Source organism: Taeniopygia guttata, chromosome 7 (assembly GCF_048771995.1).
Source record: "Taeniopygia guttata chromosome 7, bTaeGut7.mat, whole genome shotgun sequence".
NCBI lineage: Eukaryota > Metazoa > Chordata > Aves > Passeriformes > Estrildidae > Taeniopygia > Taeniopygia guttata.
Genome location: NC_133032.1, coordinates 7,926,162 through 7,942,599, shown reverse-complemented (window position 1 = coordinate 7,942,599; position 16,438 = coordinate 7,926,162). Strand labels below are relative to the sequence as shown.

Genomic DNA, 16,438 nt, shown 5'->3' with positions numbered 1-16,438 from the left:
ACCGTGAATATGAGGTACTTTCTCAGTAAGTTGCTGAAGTTAGACGTAACCTGCACTTTCTGTTAATCTGACAGGCCAAAGATAACAAGGCTTGACTTCAAGAAGAACAAACTCACTCTGGTTGTTGTTGAAGATGATGAACAGGTAGATAAATATCTGTTTAGTTACATCTCAGTCTTGATTATACAGTACTGGTTTACATACTTCTAATCTTTCCTTATATTTAAGTTTTGATGTGGATGCCTGAAAGATTTGTGATTGTGACTTGGGTGGGGAAGAGAGAAACGAAGAGGCTTAAGTAAAAGATAAACTTTTCTGTCATCCATTTTTTAAAAAGAGAATTCCTGGTGAAACTAGAGCAGGTACTTTGGAAACAGCGTGCATTGTGCAAGAAGGTTTAAAAAAAATCCCACATACCACACTTAGTAGAATTAATTACTTAAGCAGGTTTCAGAGTTGTTTCTATGGGGAAGAAATTGCATACCCCTGAGACAATTAAAAAGTGAGCATTGGTAATTTGAGAAGATTAGATTTAGAAGTGAAACCATGTTAGCCTCATCAACAAGTACCTTCATGTTGTAATAGTATCTCTAATTTGTAGTTATTCAGAGGTTTGGCTTGTTAAGTTTATGGACTCCAGCCTTTTCCAGCTTTAGACGATACAGCAGTTCATTATAGCTTCCAAAAAGGTTGATTTTCCTGCCTAAAGCATTTTTTAAATATATATATATTAGGAATCATAAAAAGCAAATTTATATGGTTTGCATGGAATTTTAGCTTTGACTTACTCAAACCCCTTGTAAGTCATCAGTGTGCTTTGTGTGCTTTAAGGGAAAGGAGCAGGAGCACACTTTTGTCTTTAGACTGGATCACCCCAAAGCCTGCAAACACTTGTGGAAATGTGCAGTGGAGCACCACGCCTTCTTCCGCCTCCGGGGGCCTGTCCAGAAAAGCTCCAGTCGCTCTGGCTTCATTCGCCTGGGGTCTCGCTTCCGATACAGGTCAGTGGTGCTGTCATTCAGCACACACCCCCTGGCATGCCGTGCTCGTCCTGGATGCTGGGTGTTAGTCCCATCGTCAGCTTTCTCTGGGACTTTTGGCAGTATTTGTTCATTCTCTTGTAGAATTTTCAGCTTCTCCCAGAACTCATGCAGTGGGATCACAGAAATATGCAAAGGGCACACATGCTTTTAGCAACAACTTAATGTTTAAAAAGTTGTTGCTTCTGCTATTTGTCTTGGGGAAATGGGTGAAGAAGAGAAATGTTTCTAAAGCTCCAAGGTTCTTTTGTGAAAGGTCTTTTGAAGAGTGAAGTTCGAGATTTTTTTTTTTAGAACTGATAATGAATTTAAAATGAGTGTGATGTTTTTATGAACATTATCTCTATTCCGTCATTAAAAATAAGTGATTTATTTTACTGCTTTGCACTCTTACATGGCAATTTTAGTGGGAAAACAGAATATCAAACCACAAAGACCAACAAAGCCAGGAGATCAGCATCCTTTGAAAGAAGGCCCAGCAAGAGATACTCAAGGCGAACCCTGCAAATGAAAGGTAAAAGAACTTCCATTCTGAGAAGTATAATCCAATGTGAGAATCAGGCAATCATCTCCTTTAAAATTTCTGGGTAGGAATTCTCCTGTAGTTATTTGCCCTTCTCTTGAATTTTCAAAAATAGGTTTACTTTGACTTAGTTAAGAGACCTCATGTATTTATCAGATAAAGCTTGTGTCCAAAGCAAGTCAAAGCCAGCTTGCCCATGAAAATTACACAGTAGGTCTTGGTATGAAGATGGAAAAGTTGGGCCCAGGAAACAGTGATCTATTAATTATAGTATTTTAAATTTATTGATTAAGTTCAAAATTTTTGTCATTTAGATTTTTTTCATTGTTGTTAGGAGCTTCACTTCGTTGTCATGGTCTGACAGCAGCTGATATCTTGTTTCTGACTCCCACTCTTGCATAGGTCAAGTGTTTGCCTTCAGATACTTGCTTAAATCTAGCTTTGGTTTGCTCTTCAGATTTTTTAATTTTATTTTCCAATTTAGATTTTGTTTATCACACATTATACATGAGATCTGTGCAACTTTTGGTCTTGGTTCAACTTTTGCTCTTTTGGTTGCCTACTTTTAGGCAGTCCTACGCTATTTTTATTAATCATATAATTAATATTTCACTAATAACGTAATTATAAATTAAATTTTAATTAATTCTTTTTATTTTTGCAGCATATACTGCTAAACTGGAAGAAACAAGGTAAGATTCATTCCAGTGTTTGAATTTGTCTTTGGTGTTTGGCACCTGTACTTGAGCACATGTCTGCAGAAGGAGGATATGGTGTTGGACTCTTAGCTGTGGTTTTGCTGTGGGTGTTGTTTGTTTTATATAAAAGTTAGTGTTCATAGCCAAGTTTCTGTGTTGCTGTCACACAGACAATTTTGCCAGACTTGCTTACTAGCTAGCAAAGAAGTTTATTTATTTATAGCTATGATTCTTGCTGGATATGAGCTGTAGTTCATGTGCTGCCATGTAAAGAGATCAGGTAAAAGTTTGTGAGGAGGTCTCCTATGTATTACACTTGCATTTCTTTTTATGCATGATCAGTATTGAAAGTGAAGCCTTTTGGTTCTTTATTTCCCTACCAAAAGTCTTCCTGGATGTGTAGGTTCATACTTGCTCTTGCCATGTAAATAGCTCATATGTATCTGAATCATAATTTTCATACCCTTCCTTAAGGGAAGAGAGGAAATCAGGTTAAAAGGAAGTGCCTGGTAGTAAAGAAACTTAAGTCACTCAGTTCTGGCTTCTGTCCTTTGCCTTAATAACTTGTGAACACTTCAATGCTCAGTTGCAACCAAATTATTTTTTAAAAAGTAGATATTAAGCATAATGATGAGAAGCACAGAATGCCAAAATAACTTTTCAGAACAGCAGACTTAATGCAGCCCAACATTTTCTGTCTGTAGTTGCAGAGCTGGTTCTTGCATGCGAGCGGGAGAAGTCTCAAAGTGTGGGGACAAGGCTGCAGTGTGACTTCTGTATTGTTTTTTCTTTCTATACAGTGGGAAAGTACTCTGAAAAACTGGGTGTCGTTAAGATCCTCTGCATGCAAAATGTGACTGATTAGTGCTCTGTGTTGTCATGCCCTTCTCCGAGTTTCAAGTTGCTTAGGTCATTCTGAGAGTGGGAAGAGAAACTTCATGTGCAGTTTCTTCTCCTGATAAGACTGCAGTCTCCTGATCTGCACTTAGGTGTGGCACTGTTGTGTCTCCACAGCAAGCTATGCCATTTCTGAAACTCTACACTCCAGTGTTGCTAATTGAAATGCATCATGAAAGATGTATGTTGTTCCCTTCTTTTGTGTTAACCCAGCGCAGGAGAATGTGCTAGTCAGAAGACATTCCTTAATATTTCTGAGAATTCTGGGGTAGCCTCCACATTCACTCAAGAGAGAAAGGGTGAAGGGGGAAACAGGCAAGGAACAGCTTGTTCAGTGTTGATATGGTGTTTTAAATAAAATAATTCTAGAGTCACTGAAGTAAATGCAGATATCTGTTTGAATTGTCACCTTGCCAGGTTGGATAGCTGTTGTCCAGACAATAAATCAGAAAATTAAAAAGTTATAAGAGATGGGAACCTTTTTTAAAAGGCTAGAAGTTTGGGAGAAAAGTTTGCTTTGCATGAAATCTATGATGCATAATTACTGCTTTTAAGTCTCTTGAAAATGTGAAATGTCTCTTGCAGATTCAGAAATCATCAAGAATAGGCATATGGGTCTTGTTTAATTAATCAAATATAGTAAATATTTAATAACATAAATTATTATTAATGTGGTGCTGAGTTACTGTGCATGTAAATTTGAATAGCTGCTTTTAATTCCATTAGAGGTTGTATGCAGAAGAAACTCTTTAATTTTTCTGATAAACTCTTGTGATGTGAAATATCAAATCCAGGAGGGTTCTAGTTATGGAACAGGCATAATATCTACAGCATGTGGGTGAGCTTTTGACAATGTCGCATTTTGCTGGGTGTTTTTAACTAAAATTATATAATTTTTGCTTTAGAAGTGCCACATCTTACTGCTGAATCAGGAAGACTTTTTAAACCAAACTGTTTTAGGAAAGGAAGAGTTAAAAACAGATGAGTTACAGATAAACTACAGCTAGAACAAAGAAAACATAACTTGATACCCTTTGTGAAAAGAGATTAATACTTTGGAAATATATTAGACTCTATTTCTTTCTGAAAGTCCTTACAGTTCTGCCAGCCTGCAAAAGCAGTTTGTTGATCTGATTCAGTTTTAAATTCTTCTTTCAGTGCTGCAAACAATGCTGTTATCAGCCAAACTAATGGATCACAAGTAAGGACTCTCTTTCATTCTTTCTAAAGGCAATTTTCATGTGTCTTAACAGATTTGAAGATTTTGTTATTTGTTCCTGAAATCCAGTGATTGACCAATTGAGTGTTACAGTTAACTGTGTACAGTGCTGGGAAAGACTGGGCATAGACCTGCAGTGCTAGGGAAGTAAGGGAAGAAAATGGCCTTGCTCTAGCTTTGTGCTTAAGAAGAAGTGTTGATATGTTTTCTTCACTGTAATGTGTCATCACTTCATTAATGTGTATATAATAACTTGTTTATATTCTGTCTCTAAAGAACTGGAATGCAAAGCCAAACCTACCTGTCCTAACAGCGGTTCCTTCTGCGCCAGTCTTAGTGGAAATAGAAAACCTCCCAAGGAGCCCAGGAGCCAGCCAGCAAGATAAGAAGTGGTATGTTAAGCTTTGCTGGGAAATGCATTTTGATTACTTATGCATGATTCAAGTAGCTTTTCCTTTATCTGTGCTTAAATAAGCTGCCATTCTTGTATCTCTAATGTAAGTTGACAATCAAGTTAGGAATGATGCAGCTGATTTCTTCTTACGAATTGTGTGTGGAGAGATGAGGACAACAGGCTTAGTCACTGCCAACCAAAAGAAAATTTCTTCAGGGACTAAAGGAATTAAGGAGTAGAATTTTCAAATCTTGGAGAGAGTTGGGTCCTTCTCATTTGCTAAAAGCTTGTAACCCTTTGCTTGGTATCGTGGTGTCCAAGGACTTAACCTTGATCTTTAGGGTAATACAGAACTTTGTAAACTTGTATCCTGGTGAATTGTCTTTTGAACTTTCTGAAATAGGCAAGCTGACTTTTCTCATGAGCTTGTGTAGAATGGGAGCTTGGGGAAAATTACACAAGCTGAAGATAAGAGCTTTGATTTCAATGTAATCAGAGTATTTGTTTTATGGATTAGATGCATCTCAAAATGAAGAGGATTTGTTTGAAGATAGATAAATGTACATGTCATTTCTCTCTTTTAAACTAATTCTATATTGCAAAGTTATTTTCAAACCAAAACTGGCATATATCAATGCAGTACTTGTGCACAGATAATTTTAATATCTTTGGCTTCTCGTGCCTATGCCTTATCCAAGAAGGGAAATTCTGGCTTCTGCCAAACTCATCAGGAGCAGTCATGGTAGAATGGAGTGACACCAAAGCTCTTATCCTAAGCAGTTTCAACCCTCAAGAGAAAGGGTCTTTCTCCCATTGTCAGGCATATGAATCTGCTTTGCTTCAAGTAGATGGTGTCTGTTTCTAACAGTGGTGTGACAAATGTAATTTTGTAAACTGTATAATTTAAAGACTTTTAATGCTATCAATTTTGAATGATAAAGGGGATGGTAATTCTGCTTTGAGTTGCATTTTATTGACATTTCAATCAGAACATATGATGATAAATGCTGTTTTTCTTTCTTTTGCCCTTGATTTATCTAGTATCTGAAATCTGTGCTTGTCTATGGTGGGATCCTGTTGATCGCTCGATTCCTTCCATGGTGGTGGGTGAAAGGTGGTGGCATCTTTATTCTTCAGCATTCTCAATATGGTTTTATTTTTATTCTTTTGGCCTAATTGCAAGATGAGCGCTAGTCACCTGTATTTCCTTTGGTGGAAATGTTTGACTTGGCTTCAGACCAGCTCTTCTTGGGTACCTGATTTGTGCTACTGTTCCTACTCGTGTTTGCAAGGCTGCTGCTGCTTACTGAAATCCTGCTGCTTTGGTTCTGAAGCAGAGAGGGCTCAATAGCCATTCAGTTTTGGGTTTGTTATGCCTGTTTTTAGGATTGAGAACTTGAGCCTGTCTGTCTTAACATTGTCCAGGAAACTCAGCTTACATGCCAGCTGCTGCAGGATGTAGTGTTTGTATAGAAGAATGGGAGTGACTGTGAAATGCACCTGCATGTAACCCAAAACAGTGTGTCCTAAAGAAAACAAGCTTCATGGCAACTGATGCATTTTAATTGAGAGTGCATTGCTTCTACTGTGTCTGTGTTAAATTTCTTTGAGGCATTGCTAGTGAAAGTAGTTGCCTTCTGGTTTTGCTGTGTTCACTGGAAACAGTATTGCCTGTACCCAGGGCAAATCCTGCTGTAAGAAAACACAACAGTTTGGAGCTGAGTCAGGAATTGAGCTACATTCTGGTTTCCTAGATGGGAAGTGGGGTTAGGTTAATGGAATTGCCAGAACATACATATTTATTGCTGAGGGCTGTGACTTGGCTGTTGTGCCTGCAAGGGTGTCTCCGGGCTGCTAACAAGATCTGCTTTCAACTGCTACTGTCTGTAATTGGCCTGTTTCTGCATGAACTATCTTTGCTTTCTGTCAGAAAAATAGTCTTCTTTTAGAGAGAGCTTGCCAAAGATTGTTGAGAAAACCAAAATCATCTGGACTATGGATTTTGTGGATAGTTAGATTGAAGGGGTTTAGAAGTAAGGTCCCGACCTCCTGGATTTCTGTGCTCTGCTTAGCAGATGCCTCTATTGGCTACCTTGCAGCTTAGATCCCTTCCTAATGTCAATGTTTCCTTTAATTTAAAATGTTAATGCTGCAACTGCCAACAGCAATTTTGCCAGATTGTAGAAAGTACTTGGCCAGATACAAAGGATTTTATTATTTCTGGGATATGGTTTTGGATTGGGTGTTTTTTTACTTCATTGCTATAAAATTGTCAGTACAGAAAAGCTGTACTGGTCTGCAGGATCTGAAAATGGTCTGGAATATTTGTTGCAAGTCTGGAAACACTAAAACATGATCAGTGTCTTTCTAAGTTTAGTCTTTCGTCAAGAAGCTCCTTTTTGCTAAGTTAGAACAGCAGACAGATTTAATAGTTACTTCCTTATTGTAGGATAAGTAGGGAAGTAGGGTATTTTTTTGTTTGGTTTTTTTTTTTTTGTTTTGTTTGTTTTGTTTTGTTTTTGCTAGTGGATGTAGCTTTCCCTTAACGACATCCATGAGAGAAATGGTAAAGGAATGAACTGTTGGGGATTGGAGCCCTCAGTATTCACGGGTCACTTCCTCAGTGTATTTTACAAAAACCAAAATTCTGAATTTACACATGGGTGATCTTTGTATAAATCCTGCTTCTTTTCTAAAGGAGGACTATCCCCAAATGTTAATCATCTACCACTGTTGTGAATCCTGCATGCTTTTCTGCTTGCCTGCCTTAACACATGTGATCTTCCAACTCAGCTGTCTGCTTGGCTGTTCTGGAACATGAGAAGGTGGAATTTGAGCTGAAGGCCATCTGACCCCTCTATGTGAACAGCAACAATCCTTCCACTTTGTTTAGATTTGGCTCATTAAATCGAATCTTTTGCATTAAACTGAAGGAATACCTTTGAGGAATTTCCTTACTTGAGTAGTTTATGAAGTGCCTTTTTCCAAGCACTTTTTTGATCTATGCCTGTACCTTTTATCAGCCTCTCGTAAAACATAGCAGTGAAGGACCCTAGTGCTACACAGACAACAGTTAACAGATCATTGTCCATTTAAAACTATTTTAAATTTTGGCTTTTGGCTTAATTGCTTATCCCTGCTGCTTTGGAGATATTTGTGCCTAAAGCCTTCCAGGGGTTCCTGTATAAGAATATTTTTCAAAAGACTTAACAAAGTGATGTGTGTTCTCCCTTGCAACTCTTTCTAGCTTTTGGAGGACTTCATACCAACTATGGCAAAGAGTGGCCATAACTGTGCACTGCACTTCTGTGGGTTTGATTTTAGGAACTCTAAATTTAAAATTTACAAACCATTATGCTTTCATATGCAAAATTAGAAAGTGAGGTCTTAGTTTGTGTTGTGACCTTTTATAAAATGGTTCTTTTCCAGCTAAATTTTTCTGTTAATGCAAGTTATAGCTGCAGGCAACTTCTTCAGTAGTATTAATCCCTTAGTCACCTGAATTGTGGATGATTTGTTTGCTTTACTGTTTGCTCCTGCACAGTGATGTTCACTTTTCTGAGCTTCTATTTTCTTCTCCTTTTTTTTTAATTTACTTTAGAATCTGCCCTTTCCAATCACTTTGAAAACTGGTATTGCTGTAGATGTTTGCTTCAGGCGTACAGTTAGACCTGCCACTTAAACTTGTTTTCTGCAAATAAAATGTACTGTATGCTTGAGGTCTGTTCCTCATTCACATTATTTTCTCCCACCTGTAAAGCGCACATTGCTTAGTTCTGTGAAGTGCTTTGAAATATGAAGTGCTTTACATTTGGGAAGTGTAAGCAACATACACGAGAGAGCTGAACTTGTCGATTCGGACTTGTACAGAAGGGGTTTGTTTGGCAGTGTCATCGTGTGCATGTCTACTCGCATGCCTCTTCCCTTCACTATTCACCTTCCAGGAATGCCCCTTTTCCTCGTCTTTTTGCATCAATCTTCCTGTCCTCACCTTTGCTTTACTTCTCCAGCCTGTTCCCCGTCGGTGCCCCTGACTAACTGTGCGCCTCCCGCTCCCCACCGCTGCAGGCCCCTCGACGCCGCCGGCCGCTGTCAGCGCGGTGGAGCCCCGGCCGGACCGTGCCCCGCGCCCGCCCGCCAGCTCCGGGCTCCGGGCGCTGCCCGCGCTCCGCCCGCCGGCACCGCTCTGTGACGGGCCCCGGCTGCTGCCCGCCGGCACCGCTCTGTGACGGGGCTCCGGCTGCTGCCCGCCGGCACCGCCCTGTGACGGGGCTCCGGCTGCTGCCCGCCGGCACCGCTCTGTGACGGGGCTCCGGCTGCTGCCCGCCGGCACCGCCCTGTGACGGGGCTCCGGCTGCTGCCCGCCGGCACCGCTCTGTGACGGAGCTCCGGCTGCTGCCCGCCTCGGGCCGCCACACCGCCTCCCGAGCTCCCGCCGCGATAAGGACTACGGACCCAGCTGACTGTGGAGGGGCAGAAGCTTTTATTGCAAAGGCTCTGCAGATTGTGCTGTTGGTATTGAGTCTTTAAAGAAAAACGACACGTAGATCAGAAGCCACACATCACTCTTACTTTATATCTATCTATTTGTGCATATAGATAGATATATTTTTAAATTGTGTTAAAGGTTTTCTTAATGACTGAAAGATTCATTTTTTTAGCTGGGGTATGAGCGCCATGCAGGAAGTCACATTTGTAAAACTACATATGCAGCTAGCGGGTTATAATATAGTTTCAAAAGTCTAAAAGAAATAGAGGATGTAACGACCCTTTTGAACCATGATCATATAAAAAATCTCTCAGATATGTGGTTGATCTTAAAACCAACCTCTTTTTTCTTCAATAAGACCTCTTCTGAGAACTGTTTTTTGGAAATGCAATAGCAAGTTTTTAAAAATAAATTTAGCAGAACTGTCAAAAAGGCAAAGAGTAATTTATTTAATAATTTTAATAATTTTTTCCTTTTTACAATTTTTTCTTTCTTTTTTGCTTTTCTGGTCCAGTTGAAAAGAAACAGAAATATTTCCTGACAAACACCAGTCCTACCATATGATTCACAAGGTTAATTGTTAAGTCAGAGGTTAAGACTCCAGCTTCATGGGTCATTGGTATTCTTGGGGGCCTTTAACAGCATGAAGAGCAAACCTTTACCCTTGAACACACTGTGTTTTCTTGTGTTTTCTGAAGTTTGTTGCTTTTAAATTGCAATATTCCTTTCCTATTAAAAAAAAAAAAATTGAAAAGTTGTAACAGAGGGCTTTTAAAGTTAATTTATATGTAGCTTCTAGGATAAAGGAAATGTTTGAATGATTTTCAAATTATTTCACTATATGTCAAATTGTCACAGAGCCCAGAAATAAAAAACGTTTGTTTTCAGATATCCAGACCTGAAGAACCAAGAAGTAAGTGTCAGCCAGGACATAACTTAACATTACCGGAGATATTTTGGCCTCCGCAGCTCCACATCTGATGGGGGGAAGAGTTTGCTAATGAAATACGAGTCTTTATTTTACAACACTGCTTAAAAACAAAGTATGAGCAAGCTGTAAACTGAAGATCTGTGACACCTATCAAGCTGATTGGAACAATCTCTTGTGCTCTTTTTAGTTTTAGGTTTGGAATGGTGGATGATGTAACCTTCGGGAGTGAAGCAAACCCATTTGTTTTTTTCTTACTTATAAAGTTGTATGAGAATATGCAAACAAAAATAAGATGTTTAACTTTACAATATCCTTTAACGTCTGTGTAGTTGAGGGAGAAAAAAACAATATGGCTCACACCACTTGTAACTGAGAGCTTTCTCAGTCACGTTATACATTGGATGCTGTGTGATACATGTTTATACCAATATATGGCCAGGCAAAAAGGAGTAATGCAGTAGCTACTCCTTTAACTGTGTGAGCTCCCTGAGCGTGTAGTGACTTATTAATGGGTTGACCAACCTTTATATTCATTACAACCCTTCATTATTCCTATATTCATAATTGTTTATGTGGCTTGAATTCCTGGTCTCTTTTATCAGCATTTCCCAGAGAATATTTATTAAAATATGATGGTAGAAGTTGATTTGAAGACATAAAACCCAGCGTTTATTACTATGCAAAGTTCAAAATGTCCCTTTGTATGTGGGTAAAAGCCGGTATGTGGAATGGTAATACCTGTTCAATTCCTGAGTAGTGGGAGCTGACTGTGTAGAAGCCCTATGTTTCCTGGGAAGCCTTGGACAATTTCCCTTATGGTTGGTGTGCCAGTTCATCAGTACTTTATAAGAGGTATCAGAAATTCTGTGCAGTGATTCAAGGTTTTGTGCTTCTTGCTTTTGTGGTTGGGCCATTTCTGAAGCCTGCCTGGTAGTCTTCCTCCTGGTGCTCTGAAGAGGGTGAAGAGTCTGGGAGACTTCAAAGGTTTTGCTGCTCTTTGGAGAACTCATTCCTGCAAATTCCAGTGGCTGGGGGTCTCCCAAGTATGACTTTCCTCTTGTTGACTGCCTATCTCAGGTGGCTCAGGAGAGGGTATGAAGGCAAGATGGGGTCAATTCCTACTTGAATCTTGACTTAGGAGGCTTCCTTGAGTTTATCTAAAATTAATTTTGTTTCCCTGAGGCCCTGTTCCGATGTGGGGTGAAGCTGCAGGGACTCACCCTGGTTGTCTGTGCTGTCCCAACCAGATCTCCATCCCAGGGCACAAATAGCAGTAAGGTTTTTTACAAACTTTGACCATCTCAATGTAAGCAGTACACAGTGTTTGGATAGTGCACAGCTTTTGGAGTGCACCAGACACTGAGTGTGCTGTTTGAGTATGTTGCCAGATACGAAGACCGCCCTTATCAGTAGTAGGCAAGTTTTTGAATCAGCTCTCTTGTCTGTCTAGTAAATGTTACTGTATAGTCATGAGGAGGCAAAGTCTAGTGTAATTATCCTAGCAATTAAGGAAGAAAATGTTCATTTTTCATGTGTTTTCTCTTACAATACTAAGAAAGGGAAATTCAAGTACAAGAAGTGTTACTGGTGCTCTACATCACCTGTCTGATGTGGAGTTCATAGCAGCTTATGCCAAGTTCCTTCAAACTGTCATGGTGTCAGCAACTGCATGCTGTAGGTAAAATCTGAACTTCTTAACATAGTGGTCATATTAAAGATTGGAGACTATTTACAGGAAATTGTCAGAAAATAGGAAGAAAATTGTTGTCTCCATGTGAAGTTTATAAAACATTTTGACTCATATCAGCAAAGTAAGGGATGGGATTCAGTCTCACTTTCCTTGTTGCCTATTTGGAAGAGCATCTCTTCCTGTCTATTAGTTCAAACAATTAAATCTCTATATCCATTATTCCCTCCCTGCAAGACTATGTGCTGTTTGCCTTTTCCCATTAGTGGTGCAGAGAGAGGCTGCACAGGAAGTTGAAAAATTTTCTCTATTATTTGCTTTGCTGGTAGCTTGTTATTCCACTGCTTTAAGAGAATCAAGCCAGTGGCCTCAATTTGCCTCACAGCAATTAATTGACTTAAAATTATTTGTACATTATTAGCACTAGAACAGTGATACCCTGTAATCTGATTCAGAGGTATATATTTAACAGTGAAAGAATTCTTTGTGTGCATGAGCTGAAGGGGAAGGAGTTTTTTCCTGCAGCCTCTGTAGTGACAACAGGGCATTGCTTCCAGGTTCCAGGGGCTGGAGGGGGGCATGAGGCACTAACCTGGCAGTGGTAAGGGAGAAGCTAAATGTCTAAACTATCAAGTAGGAAACATCTCTTGCCTGTGCTTAAGGGTAGGTTCTGTTCTGTTGGGGTGGGTATCAGCTTGGTATCATTGTTCTCATGTTTGGGACAGGACTTGCAAAAGGGATTGATAGATTTTTTTTCTTCTTAAATCAATATTGCAGCCAAACTGTGACTATTGATTGAGAGTGATTGTTGATTGAACTGGGCAGCAGTAAAGCTGCAGTTGTGTGCACAGGCTGTCTGATTAACCATTGCATTGTGCAGCAGTGGTTTCTGTGCTTGTTAGTTTGCTGTTAGGATAGGTTTAGCTGTTCCCAAGCTTTAGAGAAATGTATGAGATTCCTGACTCTTGCTCAACATAAAAATCATAATATCATTTTTGGGTTTATAATTGTTTTTCCTTGTTCATTGAAAATAGAGTTCATGGGGCAAAATTAAATGCAGACATTTCCATCAGAAACCAAGAGAGGTGAAACAAGTGATTCTGACAGAGTACCTGTGATTCACTTAAAGCACTGTGACTGCAAAGGTTTCATTCACAGCTCTGCCCAAGTTAACAGAACTGAAACTGGTTCTAGGTGTGCCTGACCATAAGTGTCAGAGCAGTCCTGTGCAGCGCACCCTTCTGCCCTCTGTTCTGCTTACCAGTGTTGGGTGAAGTGCTGCACAAACAGCTTTTTGTGATACCAACTTCCCTCCACCTAACTTTTATTTTTCTCTTGTAAAAATCCTAAAGGGTTCCTTAAGTTGGTTAGAAAAACTTCAAATGTTTGTTCCAAAGAGTATATTTCATGGATAAAAAACTTCCCTCTTCTCTCTTCAGTTTTTCCACTGCTATGTGACAACACAGCAGGCAACACGGACCTAGTCTGTTATGAAGTCTCTTATGAAGTCTTCCCTTTTTCATGTTTCCTAAGCTCTCTGAAAGCCATGAAACAGTTTTTCTAAATTGTGGCTGGTCGGCAGAAGACACCTTGAAAAAGATTGCATGTGTTAAAGCTTTTTTTTTATTACAGGAAGAGTGGTAACACGATTGTGCATCTCTCTGCCCATCTTTCTGCCTTTGCAGCATACCTCTTGTTGATTTGCTAGACAGCACAGAGTTGCCAGAAACTTGTGTGGATGATGCCATGGGCCGTCCAGTTGTTGGCTTGGCAACAGGAGATTCAGAAGAGGCTGTTAGCTGCCCTCCTCCTGGCACGAAGGAAACGGCTGCAGACAAAGCAGACTCTGATCGTAAGCAAACTGACAGATTTTTCCATGTTATGATGTGTGAGATCAAGATTAAATAATCTGTTGATATGGAATTGTTTCCTTATGAGAAATGCAGAATTGATTTAGGAAGCTCCCTTAGATTTTATGCATAAGGAGAATTTCACCTATTACTGGAACAGCAAGGAGAGAGATAAGAGTGAAAAGTCAGTTCTTCATTGGATGTGACTTTGTCCACAAATAGAGTGAAGTGCCACCATCTAAGCAATTAACTTTGTGTTCTTGCTCACTGTGAGGATGGCTGGCTAAATGAGCTGCCAGGAGTGCAGAGTGTTCTCGTTTGTGCACACAGTCTGCAGGCTTGAAATCTGCACTGAAGCTGGAGCAAGTAGATCCCCCTCCCTGTGCATTTTTGCACAACTTCAAAATTATGTAATTAGTATTCAGGAATAATGCAAGTTACAAGTCAGATCACTCCACAGTAACATTAGGAAGATGACATATTTTTTGTCTTTTTCAGCATTTGAAGACACATTCCTAAAGCAGAAACAGCTGGAGACAGAGCACAGCAGCCCCATGCCAACTGAGCGTCCCAACATAAACATAAACGTGCAGGTAACTGGCCTTCACTGGCCTTCCCCTGCTGTGGTCCTCAGTTCTGTTTGGATCATTCTGAAAAGCCTTGCCTTGCTCTGTTTGCAAGATTTCTAAGAAAATGAGTGAGTAGTACTGGGGGATAGCAAAGTAAATACAAATGCTTTATGAAATATAAACCTGTGTGTGACAAAGCAATGAGATAAAGATGGGGGCAGAGGGGCATGTGTGTAAACTTGCAGCCTGGTGAGATTTTCCAAAATCAGTGGGAGTAAAAAGTATAAATGCTTGAAATGTTTCTCAGTTGTCTTTATCTGTAGGTTACTACCTGCATGGTGTTGAGTAGTTCACCCTCTTTTTGGGAGGGCTGAGTTACTTTCCTGGCAGTTTTCAATTCCAAGAAAGTTGTTCTGGCATTTTGTTTTGAGTCAAGTTTGCTGATGATCCATCCCTCCTGTCAAGTAGCCAGTTTGTACCTGCTCTCTGATGCAAGTGTTAGTGCTCTGTGTTTACACAAAGACGAGTGATGTGGTTTGATTTACTGCTCTCAAATCTCTCTGTGCAAGTCAGGCTGCATTTCACGAGCAGCTGAGCCAAAGTACAAGCCTGAGTACCCTGAACTGGGTGAGGGCTCTCTCCTCCCTCCTTCCTCTTCACTCTTTCTTCCCCAGCTTCCCTCTCTCCTCTCTCACCACCAGGAATCATTGTAGGTTTCAGTGAACAAATATATCTACAAACTGGCAAACAATTTTTTTCCTGCCTTTGTTTTGAACTTTTTTGTTGAGGTGCTGGGTTTCTTTATGTTTTTAGTTTGCTCTTTAGGTTGGTAAATAGTGAGTTAAATAGGTTCAGGGAAGGGGTCAAAGAAATGCCAGGGCCATAGTGAAAATAAGTAGTGTTGCTAGAAAGGATGGAGAGGCCAGAATCCTCCCTTAGAACAGCAGTGAACTTTGGTAAATTCACTGGTTATCAGACAACTGCCCCCAGACAGGATATTCTGGGCTTTTATAATGAGCATTAAAAAATGAAATTTAGTTTTCCATTACTCTGCTTCCTCTGAAGCAAAAGCTTTGGGAGATTTTTGTGTTTTGAGCAAGCAGAGAGAGTGAAACACCTGGCAGTGTTATCTCTGTTTAGACTACCCTCCCTTGCAGGGAGGCCCAAGGATTTATCTGACTTTGAGGGAAGCAGCTATGATTTTTCTTGCTCCCTCAATAGCAACAGGAGCCAGGAGCCAGGAGAGGTGTTCAGCAGTGTGTGTTTGAGCTAAGCCCGCTCCTAAGCGTGTGTTTTCTATCTCCATGTGAGAGCAGGCTGCTGCAGTGGGTGGTGCTGCAGGCTGCTTGGCTCCTGTCTGCTTTAAGGGCTGCCTGGTGCACCTCTCTGCTTGGTGAGTGCATTGCAAAGATTACCAGGTCTCTAAGAAGATTAGTCAGTAGACTATAGGTCCTGTTATGCTGAAACACTCCTCTACATAAACTAGGCAAATGAACACAGCTGATTTAAGAATATTTTAGCCTGTTGAGCTCCACTTTAGTTCAGACAGGGAGGGGAAGAGCATTTATTTGGTTCATTGAAGAGAATGGCCTGAATCTGTTTCAGAGGTTTTAAAATTGTGGCTGATTTATAATAAGCAAGCTAAATTCCTATAATGAGCTAATCTAACAAACAGCTGCCAATACAGAGCAGTCACAGTCATCCAGCTGCTGTCACATAAGGTGCTGAATAACTTTAGAGGTTGTAGATGCTGGGAGGACAGTAATCTGATTAGAGATAATGCATAACAGAGAATTATGGATCAACAGTATGCCAATCGGTGGGTAAAACACAGTTCAGCTTTCAAGAAGGAAGTGCAAATTACATTAGGAAAATGTAAGAGTAGATCATTGGAGGTTTTTTAGGGTAGAAGACCTAAAATGAAACTTTTCTGCCTATGATGTAGCTTACCAAGAAGTCACTTGAGAATGTTTGTTTAAAAAAGATAGACAAAGATTAGAGAGTCTCTGCATACTTGAAATTCCCAGTGCTTCAGATTGCAAAGACATGTAGGTTACAGTAGCACCAAATGAGCACACCCTTCAGAGAGGAAGGTTAATGGTTTGGAAACCAGTCCTGAAAAGAGTGACCTGAAAGTCACT

At 40.1% G+C, this 16,438-nt stretch overlaps 1 protein-coding gene across 6 annotated transcripts in view; it reads left to right on the top strand.

Annotated features, from left to right (window-relative positions):
• The window catches only part of EPB41L5 (erythrocyte membrane protein band 4.1 like 5), a 53,554-nt gene that overhangs the window by 24,331 nt on the left and 12,785 nt on the right, over positions 1-16,438 (top strand). For all 6 annotated transcript variants that reach the window (XM_012574947.5, XM_030277225.4, XM_030277224.4 and 3 more), the window contains exons 11-18: positions 75-144; positions 832-1,001; positions 1,448-1,554; positions 2,228-2,255; positions 4,317-4,359; positions 4,654-4,769; positions 13,564-13,730; positions 14,227-14,321. In XM_012574947.5, the coding sequence (XP_012430401.5) occupies positions 75-144; positions 832-1,001; positions 1,448-1,554; positions 2,228-2,255; positions 4,317-4,359; positions 4,654-4,769; positions 13,564-13,730; positions 14,227-14,321 (796 nt within the window). The remainder of the gene's footprint in view (positions 1-74; positions 145-831; positions 1,002-1,447; positions 1,555-2,227; positions 2,256-4,316; positions 4,360-4,653; positions 4,770-13,563; positions 13,731-14,226; positions 14,322-16,438) is intronic.